The sequence below is a fragment of the Nesoenas mayeri genome (assembly GCF_963082525.1).
Source record: "Nesoenas mayeri genome assembly, chromosome: 4".
NCBI classification, from domain to species: Eukaryota; Metazoa; Chordata; class Aves; order Columbiformes; family Columbidae; genus Nesoenas; species Nesoenas mayeri.
Window position 1 is genome coordinate 70,995,210 of NC_137540.1, and position 17,923 is coordinate 71,013,132.

General features: G+C 44.6%; 1 protein-coding gene across 1 annotated transcript in view; it reads right to left on the reverse strand.

Moving 5' to 3' along the window:
- Positions 1 to 1,500: 1,500 nt before the first annotated feature.
- Positions 1,501 to 17,923, reverse strand: part of FGFRL1 (fibroblast growth factor receptor like 1) — a gene marked incomplete at both ends in the record, with an annotated part of 176,591 nt that continues 160,168 nt past the window's right edge. Inside the window, 4 exons of the mRNA XM_080344456.1 lie at positions 1,501 to 1,910; positions 5,219 to 5,572; positions 9,461 to 9,745; positions 14,809 to 14,889. Coding sequence (XP_080200582.1) covers positions 1,501 to 1,910; positions 5,219 to 5,572; positions 9,461 to 9,745; positions 14,809 to 14,889 — 1,130 coding nt within the window. The remainder of the gene's footprint in view (positions 1,911 to 5,218; positions 5,573 to 9,460; positions 9,746 to 14,808; positions 14,890 to 17,923) is intronic.

Consider the following 17,923-nt stretch of genomic DNA (forward strand, 5'->3'; position numbering starts at 1 on the left):
GTGTAAAAAGGCATAGAAATAGATGACCTCTAGGTTAGAAGTACAGTTGGTCACATGCTACATTGAGCATATTCTGAGCATGGCATCTATAGAACCTGAAAAAAAAAAAATCTTTATTTTCTTTGATCAAAAATATGTATAGAAATGCCTGTTTCAAGGAAAATATCATACATTTTTTTTTCTTGTTTAACAAAATAAATTAAATATACACGACTTCTGTTTAAACTCTATATAGAATTACAAAGGTTTTATATTTGCAATTGGATTCATTTCCAGTCCATATAGATATTTAATATGGTCCTTATTTATTTTCTCTTCTTTCTGTTTTTACTATTGTTTGAAGTGCAATGAAGTTGAATCATTTCCGAAAAGTTATCTGAGAGGTGGGGACAACCACACACAACCTAGTTGAATATTCCTCAAACACTTTTTTTCCTACAAAATTATTATTTCATTCTCCTTGTTTCTTACTCTTTTTTTCTAATGTTTTCATGTATGTCACATTGATGTAGAAAATCCAGTAGCTTGTCACTGTGAGCCATCAGAGAAGGACAGCATGTTTTACCTTCTTCACCATCAGCAGTTCAATTATTATTATTATTATTATTATTATTTCTTAAATATAAATATAAAGGTGTTCTGTACAATGTTCCTCTTTCCTTCTTTCCATTTTCCTGGTAGTGGTACTGAGTCCCAGGACCGGGGGAGTGAAGCACGTGCTGTTTGATCTGCAGAACACTCCGTGGGAAACACAATGCCTTCAACTGGCAGAAATTGAACCAACCAGCTTGGTTATCATTTCAGATCAAATTACTGTGATTGAGAAGCATCTGGCGTTTCATATTGTGAAAAGGAATTAGCTTTTCCAGACCCTCTTGTGTTGTTTTTTTTCACCAGGTGAACTGGTTATTCAATTGGCATTAAACCTCAGGTACTTTGTGGCTCGAGTCACACGGAGCAGGACGGGTCTGGGGGCTTCCCACTGAAATGAGTGATGTGCAGCAGGCACAGGAACAACTGTGCCCATCCAGAAAAACACCACAGTCGCCTCTTGCTCTTCTCACTCCTTTTAGCAACACAAGCAAGGAGGTGATGGTTCATGTCCCTGTGTTCTGTCTCACTTGTCCCCACTTTGATTAAAAAATCCAGGAAGGCTCTGCTGTTGGAGATGGCTGCTTCTCTACTGAGATATGGAGTTCCTTCATTATTCCTCAGCTACATCCTGATTGCAATAATTAAAAAAAAAAATCTCTTTTCTCTCTTTGTCTATTATATATACATTTATATAGATAGATATAGATATATACACATATATATACACACATACACACACGCATATACAATTATATATATATGTATATATATATATTTAAAATTATATATATAATCTTTTCTGTCTGCTTTGCCTATTGCTGGCAGTGTGAGCTGACTTGGAGCAGTCTCTTCTGAGGTACCACGAGGAAAAGCCCAAATGAGCTACTACTGAACACGGCCGCCCTCTTAGCACTGGTACTGGATGTGCTGGTGCTGGTGGACTTTGCCTTCCACGTGCGAGTGGGTGTGGGTGTGGATGTCCGTGTAAATCTTTGGGTACATTTTGGATGCCATGGCCGGGGCAAGTGCAGGCCCTTGGGACAATAAATGCTGCTGCTGGGCGACATATTCCTCATAGTTTATGGAGGAGATGCAGTCTTTGTCAGGGACCTGGGAGACGCAGATCCTGTCCCGGGGCTGCGGCCGGTGCACGGGGGCAGCAGCTGGAGGGGAGCAGGGTTTCTTCTTGGTCTGGCAAAGCCACAGGAGGATCGTCCCAAAGATGAAGACAGCTCCGGCCGGGATGCCGATGATGACGGGCCAGGGCAGGCTGCTGGCCGAGGAAGGGGGCACAGGTGCACTCGGGGGCTTGGGATCTGGACACGACAGCAGGAGAGAGACAAAAAGAGTTAATTAAATGCAGGCAAAGTGGATTCAAACCAGATGTCACACCCGGGCTGGCTTTTGTACAGGCTGTCTGGCAACCATGCCAGACCAAGTAACAAGGGAGAAATCAAGCCAGCATATGATGTTTGGTAACTGCTTCACTTTTCAGTGCTCCTGGAAGAACAAGCAACTCATTTTCTCCAGTTTAGGGGTCAGAAGGGGAGTCTTTGGGGGATTTTTTAAACTTTCCTATCCAAGTTTTAATGGATGCACTAGAGACAGCCTGAGTGAGTTTCCTAACACCCTCACTCTGCGATGGAGTGGATGTTGCTGCCCAAATTGGAGGAGACAACACGGGACGTGTCAGCAATACCTCCAAGTCAGCAGCCCAGGAGGAACGATAGGGTTGTGCAGAGCCATGGCACGTTGCCCACTTGCATAGCTGTGTCTGCATGGGCTTTACACACTCTTTAGTGTCCCTATCTATAGATACTGGAGCTACTCAGCAAAGGTCCACCATGGCAGGCAGCATGAAGATGGTGTTTCGGAGTGCTGTCTTGAGGTTCTTGTGAGGCTGAGCAGAAGGCTGAAGGATGGGAAAAATGTAGGTGAGCTGGTGTGCCCTCCTTGGTGCCCAAGTCATGGAGACATTAAAGTTCACACGGCATTAAAGTGTGTGTCCAGCTCCCTATGTCAAATGGGATCTAACTCCATCAGTCTCTTTGGAGCTGCAGTTGGCTTTCCAAGGGCAGCAAATTCAGCTACTGGAGGAGATAAGATGCTTCAGACAGCATCTTTTGTACCTAACTCCCCCTTCCCCTCTCTGCTATTGGCAGACTATACATCATGTGTAGCTATTCCAGTTTCTTAGCCTGTTCTCTTGATTTACAGATCCAAAAGGAGTTCTAGGGTAGGATCCTAACTATCAAAATCCCCACCTAGATAGCTACCATCTGGGATTTGCAAAGCCCTGAAAAACACACAGGCACGGAGTTCAGCTTGCAGGGAGACACTCAAGAAACTTTTTGGTTTATCCAAATCGCCTAATATGTTATATTCAAACATACATCACTTAACTTTCCAAGCAAAACTTCTTTAAGACACTAATGTCTTTTTCCCTCCTTGACAAATAATCCTATGGCTAGCTTGAAATATTAAATATCTACCATGTGGTCTCTTTGAAGTCAGAAGGACCTATATGATTGACCTCAATAGACAAAACTTTGATTCACTAGCACTGGAAATTACAGAGTAATTTAGGTTTGAAGGAGAGTCTGGAGGTCATCTGGTCCAGCGCCCTGCTCAAAGCAAGACAGGATTGGAGAAGTGACCCATCAGCTGACCACGAAAACAACAGTCTTCATGTCAGTTGGCAGAAATCCTCTGCTGGGCTGAAACGAAAGTGTTTTGATATTCCTCCATGCTGTTCTTTGGAGCTGTCTATGTCAAATCTGGTAGATTTAGAAGCAAAATTGTGTTTTTCTAACTCATGGCTTTGCAAACACATCTTTGCCTTTGAGGGCAAGCTAGGTTCTCTTTCTTTGTCATTGCTAATAACAACAGGCCTGCAGGCTCTAGTTCTGGTATGAGGCCTCATTATAGTGCCACTTAAATCAATGGAAAGTCTCCCACTGATTTCAGTGGGAACTGGATCAGGCTTTCATTGTTCAGGAGCTCCCAGAGGCTTTGGGTTATACTGCACCCATGCAGCCTTTTCCTTGGATTGACGGGCTTACTAGGTGGGGTTTAGTCCTAAATGTAAGTGATGCTGAAGAAGATGCCAAGAGCATTCTCTTACTTGGCAACTTGCTGTCAGTATTTGAATTTAAGCTAGTGACTCTCAATGGCTGCTGAGATGCAGAACTCTGTCAACCAGTGAGCAGAAGAAGCCATGCTGCCGTAATTACAGGACTCATGAGCATTTTCACCACTACCTACACAGAAAACCAGTCCTAACAGCCTGGAAGAGTTGATGATCTCTGTCTCTCACTGGTGTCTTGGCTGGAGACACCCAATTAGATCCAACAGCTAAAATGTTCTCATACTGGCTCCAACTCTTGCAGTCTTTTAGCTGTGTTGGTCTTGTGGTGGTGAAGGGAAGAAAAAGCAGTGAGATTGACTTTTGTCATAAAACTGGTGGATCTGAAGCTAGGTTCACACAGTAAGAGGAGTCAGAAAGAAATGCCCTTTTCAATTAAAAATATTCTTCAGGGCAGAACTTCACAATCAAGAGGCAAATGAGTAAATTACAAAGTGTGTGCCTCAAACACTCTTGATCCACCCTCAGTTGGACATGGCCACCAGTGCTGAGGCCTGGGGAGAGAAGGAAGCAGCTGTGAGTTTAGTACAAGGGTCCCCAGGGGATCACTGGATAAGAATTTAACTGTTCAATCATTCTCTCCTTCACCTCATTCTTTTCCTTTCCTTGTGACCAGGACAGTTTTTATTCTTCTCTCATTTTATGGGTCTGTATCATTGTTTTCTTTACCAGTAAAAGCAATATAAATAAGAACAAGAGAAAGGAGGAACGTAAGGGAATGGGGTTGCAAACTGTGCTGCTATTCAGTTCCCCTCTCATGTCCTGCACCCTATTGATGAAGTGATGTAGTGCCTGCAACTGCAGTATCCTCTCCCAGCTCCCCTTCCATACAGGATCAGATCACTCATTTTATTTCACCTTGCTCGAATCATTATTTCCCATGAAGGGAGAAAAGGAAACATCATAAAGAGGATTTCAGCAGGGGGTGATTTAAATCAGGCCTGATTTAGTCCCTCTTTCATTCTTATCAGAACCAGGCTAGCCTAAATCAGCACAGCATCACAGAGGGCCATAGACCCCACTCAGTACCAGTAGTTCCATTAATCATAGAATCATTTCAGTTGGAAGAGACCCTCAAGATCATAGAGTCCAACCATAACCTAAACTAGCTCTAGCACTAAACCATGTCCCTGAGAACCTTGTCTAAATGCCTTTTAAATCCCTCCAGTGATGGTGACTCCACCACTTCCCTGGGCAGCCTGTCCCAATGCCTGACAACCCTTTCTGTGGAGTATTTTTCCCTAATATCAAATTTAAACCTCTGCTGGTGCAACTTGAGGCCATTTCCTCTTGTCCTACCAGTTGGTACTTGGGAGAAGAGACCAACACCCTCCATGCTACAACCTCCTTTCAGGTAGCTGCTGGTAGCAACAAGGTCTCCCCTCACCCTCCTTTTCTCAAGGCTAAACAGCCCCAGCTCCCATAAATTCCATAATGCAGTCTACTGTTTCAGATTGGGAAAAAAAAGGCATAACTCACCTGGCAGGACTGTTAGAAAAGCGCTGCGAAAGCTGTAGCCCATGGTGTTTGCCCCTAGGCAAATGTACATCCCTGCATCCTCTTCCTTGGCTCGAGTAATCATCAGTTTGTTCAGGTAGGAACCATCGGGACGAGACCAGACTTCCCCCGTAGGCAGCACAACAAACTTCTGTCCCCCAACATCAATGGTTGAGTTGTACTTGCTCTCTGTGCCGTACTCCACCCTTTTCAGCCACTGGATGACAGGTTTGACATCACTGCGGACTTTGCACTGGAAGGATGTGGTCCCACCATAGTCTACTGTTGTGTTGACAGGGTGCGTCCCTGTCAGGATGGGTTTGGATCTCGTCCTCTCTGCACAAAAACACAGGAAACTCCATGGAAAAAGGTGTTTGCCAATCTCATTAAGTTGTGATTGCAGAAACATTGGAAAAAGACACAGGACAATTCCTGCAAACCTCTCCTGATATAAATTTGCTCAGCCTCTGCCAAAGCCGCTAATGGCAGATGCTCTCCAGACTCTCCAGACAACTCCTCCATTGTCTGAGGCTTAGAAAGTCTTTTCTCATGCTCAACCCGAACCTTCCTGTTTGTAACAAGGAAGTGAGCTATGTGCATCAGACCTGCAGAAAAGCTTGTTCTCCCTCTTAGCCTTTATATTTTGGAAGATTTTCTTCAGGTCTCTCTTTGGTACACTGAATAACTCTCCTGACTGCTAAGCAAACAGGGCCTTGAGAACCTCCTACAGAAGGTTCTTCTGTCTTGGCTGCGTTTCTGCTCTCTCAGGTCAGTCATGAAGTATTTATATATGCGTACTCAGTTTGCAGTTGTGTTACTCAGCACCACACAAGTCAGACCTGACCTTTCTTCTTCTTGGCAAGTGGTGTAAGTCCAGCCCAGATTGCTGAATTTCCCCATTTCCTTGCTGTATGAGATGACAAAAGGGGCCATCCTGCCTTGTACTCCCACTTATCCCCATGCCTCAGGGACCATATCCCAGAATAATGGGCTCTTAATGATGCACCTTTACCTACAGGGTCAGGGGCTGCAGTGATCTTTCTTGAGTCTTGACCAGAGCAAGTTAAATGGCCTGGTACTAGCCAAAAAGGCCAAAACCCATTTCAGGATTAAATTGGGCCAATAGTGCAGGTCTGAACACAAACCAAGTGGATTATTTTACTGTAAATGTTCACTTCATATTGACCCTGATAATGTCCTGTCAATGTATATAACATCAGGAAACACCTTTTTACTGTAAGGATGACTGAGCCCTGGCACAGGATGCCCAAAAAGATTGTGGCATCTCCATCCTTGATGATATTCAAAAGACATCTGGACATAGTCCTGGGCAACTGGATCCAGGTGTCGGTGCTTGAGCAGGGGTTTGGACCAGATGCCCTTCAGAGATCCCTTCCAACCTCAACCATTCTGTGATTTTGTGATGCTGTGTCTCTTACCACTATGTCTGGCAGGTTGCAATTTACAGGTGAATATGACAGAAACTTCTGTATTCTCAGTTTTTTACTAGATTATTTACAAGTATATATCTATTGAGAGTCCACACCAGAACCACTGTGGCTACCCCCAGTTTGGGGACAGTGAGGGGTAGGGCAGGATATGTTCCATGTCCTTTTGGTCTTCCCAAATACTCCTTAAAGACAGATAAAATTGGATGGGAAAGGGCCTCTTCTATCATGGACTAATGGCAGGCTGTGGATATTGTCTTATCTTTTGTCTGGGAGTCCTTCAGGAGATATCTGTCACCTCCGTTGCTGGGCCTGGTAGCTACCTATGGGGACCAAACTCTACTGGAAGCCACATCATGCCATATCATCCACTGCTGGGGAAACTGAGACCGCAGACACTGCTGATGAGGAAGATCTTCATCCTCACCTGCCTGATTCTACTATTTTCCTTCAGTCTAATCATTCCCACACTCACTATGGAGCAAATTTTTGTGGAGGAAGAGCTCAGATGGCTTTTGCTTTTCTAGCCAATAAAAAATATTTTATTTCCCACTATTATTTTGCCTCCTATCTCAGACGATGAGGGAAACAAGATGGTAGGAAAGGAAATCAAACATAAGTGGCTCACAAGCTCATCTCTTCCAGCTTTAGGTTGTGTCAACACCACATAAAGTCAAAGGAAAAAATTTATCCCTCATTCTGAGGAATGCTTGGATTTTTTTCTGACATCAGAGAAATCAGCCACAGTTTCTAGACAAGGAGGTACTGCAAACCTCTATCCTAGTAGGCATAGAGAGAAATTATGGTATCACTGTGGGTGGTAACTGCTGGCAATCATCAACTGCTTTTGACGGCAAACACTGTTGGATTGAGCATGTAACAAAACAGCTCCCACAAGCACTGGCTTTGGGATGAGAGGAAGAAACAATGGACCCTCTTTCAAAAACTCAGGATACTTCCAATAATGAGGGCTCTAAAGATGTGCTTGGGAAACAAAAGTACCACAGTGGTCTCTATAGGCTTTGACTTGGGACTATGAGCAGGAATCACAGCTGGGGAGACTGAGACTCAGATAAGCAGGACTTAGGAGTGGAGGCTCAGGGGGGAAAAAGCAGGAGGAAATTGAATAAAACCTGTAATGCTCCACAGAATGATGTTAAAAATAGAAAGACGTCTGAAAACTGCTTAATGCCCTTATCTCCTTGACTCTGGTTCCAGCTTTGGTTACTGTTTTCACTCCTAGCCAGCAAAAGCTAATGAAAACAAAGGTTACATACATCTTTAAGTTGATAAAAACCAAGATAAACAGGGACACAGAAAGGGGTTTGTTCCTGGTGCTGTCTGGTTTTGATGAAGTGAAAATGCCACAGCTGCCATTAGGATGGGGCTTGATTCATTTCCCTGTCTCTGCTCCTGGTTTTAGTGTAAACACATGTTTTTACTGTCTCCACACAGCTGCCTCTTTATCAATCCCAGATGTCCAGCAGGTTTTTGCGTTTGGAGCCCAACAGAGCTCCCCACATGTGCTTTTAATTCCTGTGATTCTAGAGAAAGGACTTATCAGAGAACAGATCTTTACTTTTAAGAACAATCTTTCACACTGGGATAAACTTTCTCATGCTAAAATATATGCACAGACAGACAAATAACATGCTTTCCATGTGGCTGGAAATAGCCCTCCATGCCCCTGCTCCTCATTAATGAAGGCTATTCAATCTTCCCTCCACTCAGCTCATCTTCTCCACTTTCTTGAGTTGACAGCTCTGTAATCATTTCCATGACAACTCCTGATGATGTCATGGACAAAGCAAAATGATTTAAGAATAAGAGCTCTTCTCTGGTAGATTTATGTGGGATTTGAGTATAATTTTCTTCAGTAATCATAGGGGAAACAGGAGATTAGAGAACAGGAATCAGAATAGCTAGATAGTAAGAAGAGCAATTTACCCCACCACAATGCAGGGTAATCCCCCACAGATCATCTTCTAAGGTTGAATCTTTGAAGCTATGTCAGCAACTAAAGATACAGACTGGACCCTAGTGGGATTTTCTTTGTTTTCTTAGTATCTCATTTGTGCCCAATTGAACTTTCAGATGGACAAATGTTTGGGTGTGGTGTTTTTTTTGATATTTTGTTCATTTTGTTTTGTGGGTTTTTTTGTGTTGTTTTTGTTGTTTTTGTTGTTGTTTTGTTTTTGTTTGTTTGTTTGTTTTTTAATCTGGCCATAAAGCCTTCTCTGGCTAATCACTCTCATCACAAAATTTCTACTAATTCCCTTGGGAGATTTCACTAATGAAGTAGGTCTCCTATTACAGCTATCTAGACTAAATTTTCAATTGATTGCTTTCACTTTATTACCACTTTAACAATGTAATCTTGGCCACCCTAAATATTTCCATCCCTCCTTTAAGGTACATGAAAGGGCTTCCTCAGCTACTTCTCAGTCTGTCCTTGAATGGACTCTGTTGGTGGTGTAAGATTGGACTGGGCAATGATGAACTTCTACCATGCAGGTGCCCTTAGAGATGACTTTTTCCCAAGCACCTCTCCTCATTTCAGCTGCTTAATCGTATTGCTGCTACTCCGTCTTGCTGAGGTGTTAAGTTTATTCTTGAGTTTCAGTAATGTTTTCTCTGTCTCTGCTGATGTTTTAAACACTTGCCCATTTCTGTGTCTGGCTATTGGCACAGAGCACTTGCCATCACACTCTCTTTACTCAGCCAGCCCCCTTCCCAAAGCTCCCTTCCTGCCTTCCCCCCCGGAGGCTGCACTTACGGATTACTTCAACTTTGTACGTTGCATTGATTTCTCCAACTTTGTTAAACACTCGGCAGGTGTATTTCCCACTATCCTCTGGCTTCAAGTTCTTCAGGTTCAGCGTCCACTTCTTCTTCTTGTTCTCCCCGATCTCTTGGGGTGTCAGGGGTTTGTTGTCCTTCAGCCACGTGATGTCAGGCCGCGGGTTCCCGCTGGCCACGCACTTCAGGCGGATGGAGCTGCCGACAGGACGGGCGATCACCCTCCGTCTCATCTTGGCAGGCTGTGTGAACCTGGGCCGGGCTGCAAAAGGCATGAAAAATTGACCGTGGTGAGCAAAGGGCGTGCAAAGAATGATGCTGCTATGGCCAAATTTGCTTGAGAGGCACCTGGCAGCCCTAAACATACCAGCGTATCACCCTCATATCAGCTCAAATTGATTTCATTAGAAAGGAGACACCATCCAGCCTGATGCTTTTAAATGTCTACTGGACTGCTGCAGCCACCGCATTACCCATCTCCATCGTACAACCCTGTAATTTCTTGGTGTCTGTAAGCGAGCTGCATCAGACCATCTCACAAAATAATACCAAAATCATGCTGTTGTAGCTGAAAGCAAAATGTGGCCCCACAATCACTTTATAATTGTTACCATATTCCATGCCACAAATGCAAGCCCTTAGCCAAGACCAAAGGAAAAACCTCAGATTCCTGTCAGGCTGACACTGGTGGTCACTTGAAGCTTCATTTTCTGAAGAAGTTTTGCCCCTTAGTTCTCACTGACTATAATGGGACTTAGGAAGAGACAACTTCTTTTCAATATGTAGGGAAGTCTTAGAAGTATGCCAGACATTTGCACATTGATCTGAACTTACATGTACACAATTCCTTCACCATTAATTTATGAAGCATTCACGTTGAAAGGCCCAAAGAAGCAAACAAACAAAAGGAAAGATCCAGTAAAAACCCCTTGAGTTTGCTACTAGAGGATATATCACACCAGTCCATCCCAAAAATGGAGAAGCTGAAGCAATAGCTGCTGGTGCACAGAATCATGGGTTAAGATATGGAACTAACCTGAATCTCCCCTCTTCTAGTTTAAAACCATTACCCCTTGTCCTGTCACTGCACATCCTTCTAAAAAGTTTGTCTCCATTCTTCTTATAGGCTCTTTTTAGGTACGGAAAGGCCGCAATAAGGTCTCCCCAGAGCCTTCTCTTCTCCAGAATGAACACCCCAACTCTCGCAGCCTGATCTGCAGCTTCCTCTCTCCAAGCACATGGGAAATGCAGCCATTGCCCTTTGAGGTCTGTGAACATATCCCTTAGTCCTCACCCCTGCAGCCTTGCCCAACATCCCTCCCTCTTGGAAGAGGACACCCCTTGGCATACCCCTCTCTTCAGAGTCCTTTTCTGCAGGGGAAACCATCTGCCCCCACAGCCTTCCCTTGCTCCCTTTGGCTGTAATTTTGGGTCCCAGCCATTTCATGTTATTTCAAACTCTTGCTCAGAAATGCTTTACTCTCCACACAGAGTCTTTCATGTGTAATCTAATGAACCGGAGCAACTCTGGCACTGAAAGTCCTTGCGGTGACAGCTGAGCAGCAAGTGTGACATACTAACCCACTCCACAGGTCATGGTGCCTAAATTGCTGGGTATTCCCTTGGGGGTCTGCTGCAAGAGAAGGCCCCCTCCCAGAAAGAAAGAAACAATCACCCTCCCAAAAAGACAATTAACCCTGTCATAGCTGCACGTTGTGAGCAATGACATTTTGAAGTTTATGTCTGAGCTGAGGGAGACATGCTGATAAGGGCTGTCATTGTGGAAATCGAGTAAATGTCTGCAAGATACAAGGAGAGGTTAAGAACCAGCTGTGAAATGGGTCTAAACAGTTCACAGAATCATAGAATGTCCTGAGTTGTAAGCGATCTACAAGGATCATTGAGTCCAACTCCTGTCCCTGCACAGGACAATCCCAAAGTTCACACCATGTGTCAGAGGATGTGATCCAGTTGCTTCTTGAACACTGTCAGGCTTGGGGCTGTGACACCTCCCTGGGGAGCCTGTTCAGTGCTCCAGCACCCTCTGGGTGAAGAACCTCTTCCTCATGTCCAACCTGAACCTCCCCTGGCACATTTTCGTGCCATTCCCTCAGGTTCTATCGTTGGTCATCAGAGACAAGAGATCATCACCTGCTCTATCTTCCCCCTAGTGAGGAAGCTGTAGAACACAATGAGGCCTCTTCTCCAGGCTGAACCGACCTATGATTATCCTCTAATATGGCAGTAATTCACTCTGAGACCAGGAACTGCAGATCCAGGTAGGGGTAGATCCTTTCTGGATGGGATTCCTGGGCTGGGACTTACATATCAAAGAGCAGGTTGGAGACAGGACAGTCACATCACCCATGCAAACTGAAAAGTCAAGTGAGTGACTCTAAGCTCTCACCTTCCCTTACCTCTCTCCTGCTTCCTCAGCAATATTTCAGAAAGACTTGGTGATGTTCCTGCTCATAAGGGCATTGAAAGACAGAAACGCTCTTTCCTCCCAAGAAAGCAGGCCTGTAACATTTCTGGTTTTCCTCCCACTGCGACTCATATGAATCTGTCTGGAGTTTTGCATTCACTCCTCGTACATTGTTGCCCAGATACGTACCAAACTACAGGTAAAGCTAAACTTCTTTGGCTCTTTCTGTCTTTCTTTCTTCTTCCTTTTAAAGAAGGTTAAGTGATTATGCAGTCTCAAAAGCTACTCCAGGCTGTGTGCAATATGCTGAAACCAGATCCCATTTACACAGTCCTGAATGTTTCCTTGACAAAAGCCTGAATTGGACAAGTTTAGAAAAGCCAGTTAACAAAAAAGGGGAAAAAGACAGAGACACACACATAAGAGAGAAAAAGGACCCAGCAAGCACAAAGGAGAAAGAAGGAGAAGCAGCAGCGTGAGAGAGAGGCAGAAAAATTCTCTTTTGAGTGGGTGCTAGTAAATGTCTGTCCCCAAATCTGTACCATTTACAGAAGTTTTGCTTGTTGGAGTGCCAGCGAGGGCCATTACAAAGTGCCTCTGTGTTATTTATACTTCACATGCTTGTTCTCCTCCACATCACTTGGCGTTTGCTTCATAAACATGAACTGCACATTTGTACAGTATAAATTATGCCACACACAAGAGGAAGGGAAAACACAAGTGGACGAGACAAAGAGAGAGTGTTGTCTAGGGGTTCCTTGATGAAATGCTGTTTACCACGAAGATTTATCCAAGCTAATGAAAATGAAATTAAACACAAGGCTGTCAGCACAAAGACCTGGGAAGGACTGCACAGTCTCCTCTCACTGTGGGACACCTCGAGGTGCATGGATTAGCTTACAGAAGCTCCTGTCGGATGCTGTTCATACAAAGCAAGGTGGTTAGCTAAAACATGTAGTCCAACGTAATCCACCACAATTAACTCCACACAGTGACAGTACCACTTCGAGCTTTCACGAAACTTATACAAAAAGCATCATGATACAACTAACTAATGAAATACTTTCAAGTCTTTTGGATAAGAGCTCAGCCAGTTGTGGGAAGATGTTCATGGGGGTATTTTATCATTTCCCCATCAGCTTCCTGCTCTTGATGGGGACAGGACTTCTCCCCAATGATACCATTCCATGACACTAGTTGGGAAGTGAAGTGGAGCTTTTTTTACACCATGCTTCTCCTCTCTCACTTCTCTAGGGCCCAGGACTCTGCAAACACAAACTATTCCTTCACCCGTTATCCTCCAGAGACCTGCAGGACACATACTGACCCTCTCTCCACAATAACCCACAGCAGCAATTTGCTGGTGACCACTGCTGGATGGAAAAGGCTTGTCTGTGTATGGTCTGCCCCAGCCACTTCCCTGACTGGGAAGGGGAGACAGGAGGGATGGAAGGGGAAAAGCAGAGGTGCAGGAACGCTCTGCAGTACAAAGAACAACTGGACCAGGGCAGCACAGAGCAAGACACAATCTGATATGAGATTCTCAATGCCTACACCTTTTTTTCATAATACTATTTTTTCTTATTGATCCATCATGGACCAGCTCTACCAGGAGAACATCCAGCATGGCATTTAGTTTTTGCTTCTATCTCCACCATGGTACTGAAGAATGGAGAGATAGCAGCTTTTCTTGCAAGCTGCTGAATCCCTCCTGGACTCCTGGCCTCTAATTTACCTAAGCCACCCTTTTTCTAGCTCTAAAATGTTGTCATCCTTCTCCAGAATCAGTAAGGGTTAGCTTCCTCTACCAGAGCAAGCTCAATCTCAGACAAATCTGTAATTCAAAGCTGTTACGGCACTGCCTCTTCCAGGTGTGGACTGGACTACACCACAGCACGCCACGTCCCTTCTTTGCCAGCTCCTGAGGAAATCTGGCCTCAGCTCAAGTGAAACGGTGAAAGCTTGACAGGTTCCACCCCTACCACCGCTATGAGGTTACGCCCTGGCCATGAATGTGGTACAAAGTCACCTCTGTATTATGAAATTAAAAGGAGGGATGTACTGCAAGAGTGAAATGGAAATTCTGTGCTTCATCCCTTGAGGTCATAAACTCACATCACACTCCTGTAAGTAGTGGCCAAAAGCTGTTTGGCATCAGCCTGACAACATATTGTCCTTCAAGGAGTGCTTGGACCAAACTTTGGACCTGCAAGTCTTGAGGTGAGTCAGAACCTGCTCCAAGTGAGATTTTAGTAGTTCCCCAAAGCTCTGCAACAGCATCAAAATCCTACGCTTGAACAGTCCAGGGCTTAGAGAAGTTCATGCAGGTGCCTAAAAGAGATGGTAATTTAAAAAAATACTCAGCTTTGGCTTAATGTTAGTTCTCCTGAAGTGAAGTCAGACCTCACATTTGCCCTCCATGGGAGCAGTGTTATGTTGGCACTGAAGGCTTTTGGAAAAATTGCTGTAAAAGTCAATATGCCTTTTATAGACAGTCTATGAAAGCTGTAATAGCTGCACATGCAAAAGAAAGTCAGTGCCCAGAAAAACAAATGCAAGGGAGAACCATGCTGGCTGTGCCCACAAAAACAAATGCAAGGGAGAACCATGCTGGGGTATATGGCAAGGGGCCCTAGAATGGACCATAGGCTGCATTTCACAGGACACTTGGATGGGATCCATTCACACCGACGCGTTCAGCTGATGCTCTATTATTTCACCATCTGTAGGGAGAACTCACTCCAGTCGCTTTGCCTTTCCTTTCCCTTTCCCTTTTCCTTTCCCTTTCCCTTTCCCTTTCCCTTTCCCTTTCCTTTTTTCTTTCTCAACCACAAATTGTACCACATGAACAGCACTAAACCAAGAACCGAGGAAAATAAAAACCGTACTCTGCTCCTTACCCCATTGCTTCCCAGAATGATCTTCATATTCACCATTGGAGCCTTCAGGTGCCTGGCTATCCTTTCTTGAGCTGGCATCATCTGCAAAGAAAAGAGAAGATGTTAAGAAGGTCTCCTGCAGTGCAGCAGCATGATAACAAGTTTGCATTTCCTCCTGGAGGCGCCAAGCAGCTGAAACACACTCAACATACATTTGGCATCCACATCCCAGCACTTACAGCTTGGCCAGTTCTATGCACAATTTAGTTCGCTGCTTTATGGGCTTTTCAGCAGGTTACCAAAGCAATGGGAGATTAATCAATGTTTCCATTAATAGCTGACAAAAGCCTCTTTGTTTATGTTTACAGGTTGGTGTTCCCTAGGAGGAGCTGATCTGTTGTACCTTTTATGCAAATGATGGTATAAATCAAAATTAAAGCTAATTAAACCTAGGAGGTGGGGGAAGACTTATGTGATCAGTCACACAGAGCACACGCAGTGGAATTAGGGCCACTAATTTTCCTTTCAGTTTCCATATAAAATCAGGAGAACAAGCAGGTCTGGGGTCAAATGAGCCCTCAAGGGCTACTGAATGCAAAGCTATGGCTGGAGAAAGTAATATCAAATTGAAAAGGTCTAATCCCCAAGACGGGGGAAAAAACCAAAACCCACACAAAACCATAAGGTTTCACCCCAGAAGGTGAAAGCCCCGCCCCTCCAGCAGATCCCACCTCAAATTCCCACTGTGATATGGCCACCTACAAGGTCTCCAAAAGGGCATTAGGCAGTTCCCCGAGCCTCCTTCCACAACCCAGGTGGTGCCAGTGGCCTCACACATCTGCAGTGCCTGGATGTGAAGCTTTTTCCTCCTCCACTGCACAAGCTCTCAGCTCAGAGCATCCTCTTATAGCAATGCACCACACCAGGATGGAGGTCCACCTGAGGGACTTTGGGCACTTATGGGTGAAGGCACAGCAAAGTGTGGCTCTTCTAAGGCCACTTCCCTGCCCTACAGTCTGAGCAGCTCCATACAGCAGCTGGATTTGAGGTGAAGATCTTGATCAAGAGCTACTCAGCTTGTAGCTAAAGTGTACTGAAATGCTGAAGAAGTTTGCTTTTCAGTGATAAGTCAAGTGAAGGCTGGGAAGAACGTTCACCTCAATTGGGAACTGCTCCACAATGGTGTAAAAAAAAAGTAAACAAATCAAGAGAATTGGAAACACCTGACACAACGAATGAATCCCTTCAAATGCACAGTTCCTAAAACCCGTAAGTAAAACATCTCATGAGCAAAAGAGAGGAAATTTCTTGCTGTAATCTCTGTGGCAGAGAGGAAAAACTTATCCGAGCTTATACATGAGCATGTCCCCACCCCCGCCTCGAAAATGTACAAATAGTTGAACTGCTCTTTACACAGAATCGACTGGGTTGGAAAAGACCTCAGAGATCATCAAGTCCAACCCTTGGTCCAACTTCAGTCCATTTACTAGATCATGGCACTAAGTGCCATGTCCGATCTCAGTTTAAAAACCTGCAGGGACGGTGAGTTTACAGTTTCAGAAGCTAGGTTGTGCTTAAACAGCGTTTATCATGTAAACTTGTGTGAAGTCTCTGTGTGAGAAGAATGTGTGTTTAACCCCATCCTCACCCCAGTTTCCGCTATTTTGGAAAATCATCCCGTCTCTTCAGCATTTTAAGCCGACACATGCTCCGCTCTCGTTTGCCGCTGTCCCTTATGCAGAGCGGCTGCAATGCCATATGGGTTTGTCCCCCCTCACCCCGGCAGATTTTTCCCTTCTCCTTGTGGTTACTTCAGCAGTTTCCCCCGGCGGTATGTGCAGCTGTCACCTCGAGGCGGAAAGAAAACTTTCAGGGCAGCAGTGTGCTGTGCTCTTACTTCAGCTCCCTCCAGCTGACTGCCCCTTCCCACCTCCTTCTCCCCCTCCATCCATCGCTGGAAACCCGAAGGCTTTCCCCGGGGTCCAGCCAGCTCCCAGCCCAAGCCACAGGGAAGCAGCATGGAACATCAGCCCGTGCATGGTGCAAACGTACTGCCCGGTCTGTGCCGAGGCTGGCCTGCAGCCTGTGTTGCAAAGCAGACAAGTAACCCACGTGCTGCATTTTACAAATATATTTTTACAGCTGTGGCAAACTGAACGCAGGGATTACAAATATACCCATTATATATGATGGCTTGCATATGGATGATTGTCTCCTTTCAGTCAAAATACTGAATTGATTCCCTTCTGGCATTTGTACAGTTTTTCACATAAGTATCAGTAGTGCTACGAATGAAATCTTGGACGCTTTCTGAGAAAGAACTTACTAAATCCCTTAGCACGATCAGAAAAATGTATTAAGTAACGGAGAAGAAAGAAAAACTGCAGCCAGAGGTATAGGATTCCTTCCATTGTTAACTGCCGAATATCTTAAAAGTGGTTAAGACATTTAAGCGGTGATGTTCTGTCAATTTTATCTTAATCCTACTCAGCTTGATGTACAAAGAGCAGCATATCCTCCCCTTGCCTCCTGCCTCATGTTACAGTATGTCAGCCCATGTGCGCTCCTCCTGCCTACACACAAGGACTGACTGGGGTTCTCAACACCTCTTGACTCGCTGCCAAGCTTTTGATGTAAGTAAAATTGCTCAGAATCTGTTTGATCCTTTGAAGATGCTTCGTTGGTTGTTATCCTGTCAAATCACAAACCTGCGGAGTAACCCGCCAAACACAGAAAAAAATCATTTTGTGGCGAAGAGATCAGGATAACTAATGCCACCATGCTGAGCCTATGAAATAGATAATTTGGTGGGGGAGCAAGGCTGAAATAAATAACTGCACGCATTTATGAATTTGGTTTAGATCCACTGGAACCAGTTTTGTCTTTTTTAGGAATGTGGTGATGTTAACAACAACACATAGCAAAAGTCTCGGGGAGTGGGGGAAATGCCATAAACATGGAAACTCATGTAGAACAAAACTACTCCTTCCCATCCCCATGCTGGGTGAGGAATGTTACAGCAACATGCAGCGAATTCTGCTCCTACCTTCGGCATGACTGTATTTGAACAAACTCATGCTTGAGAACTATATGAAAAAAAACTTCATTCATGAAATCCAGGAATTGGATGAAATTC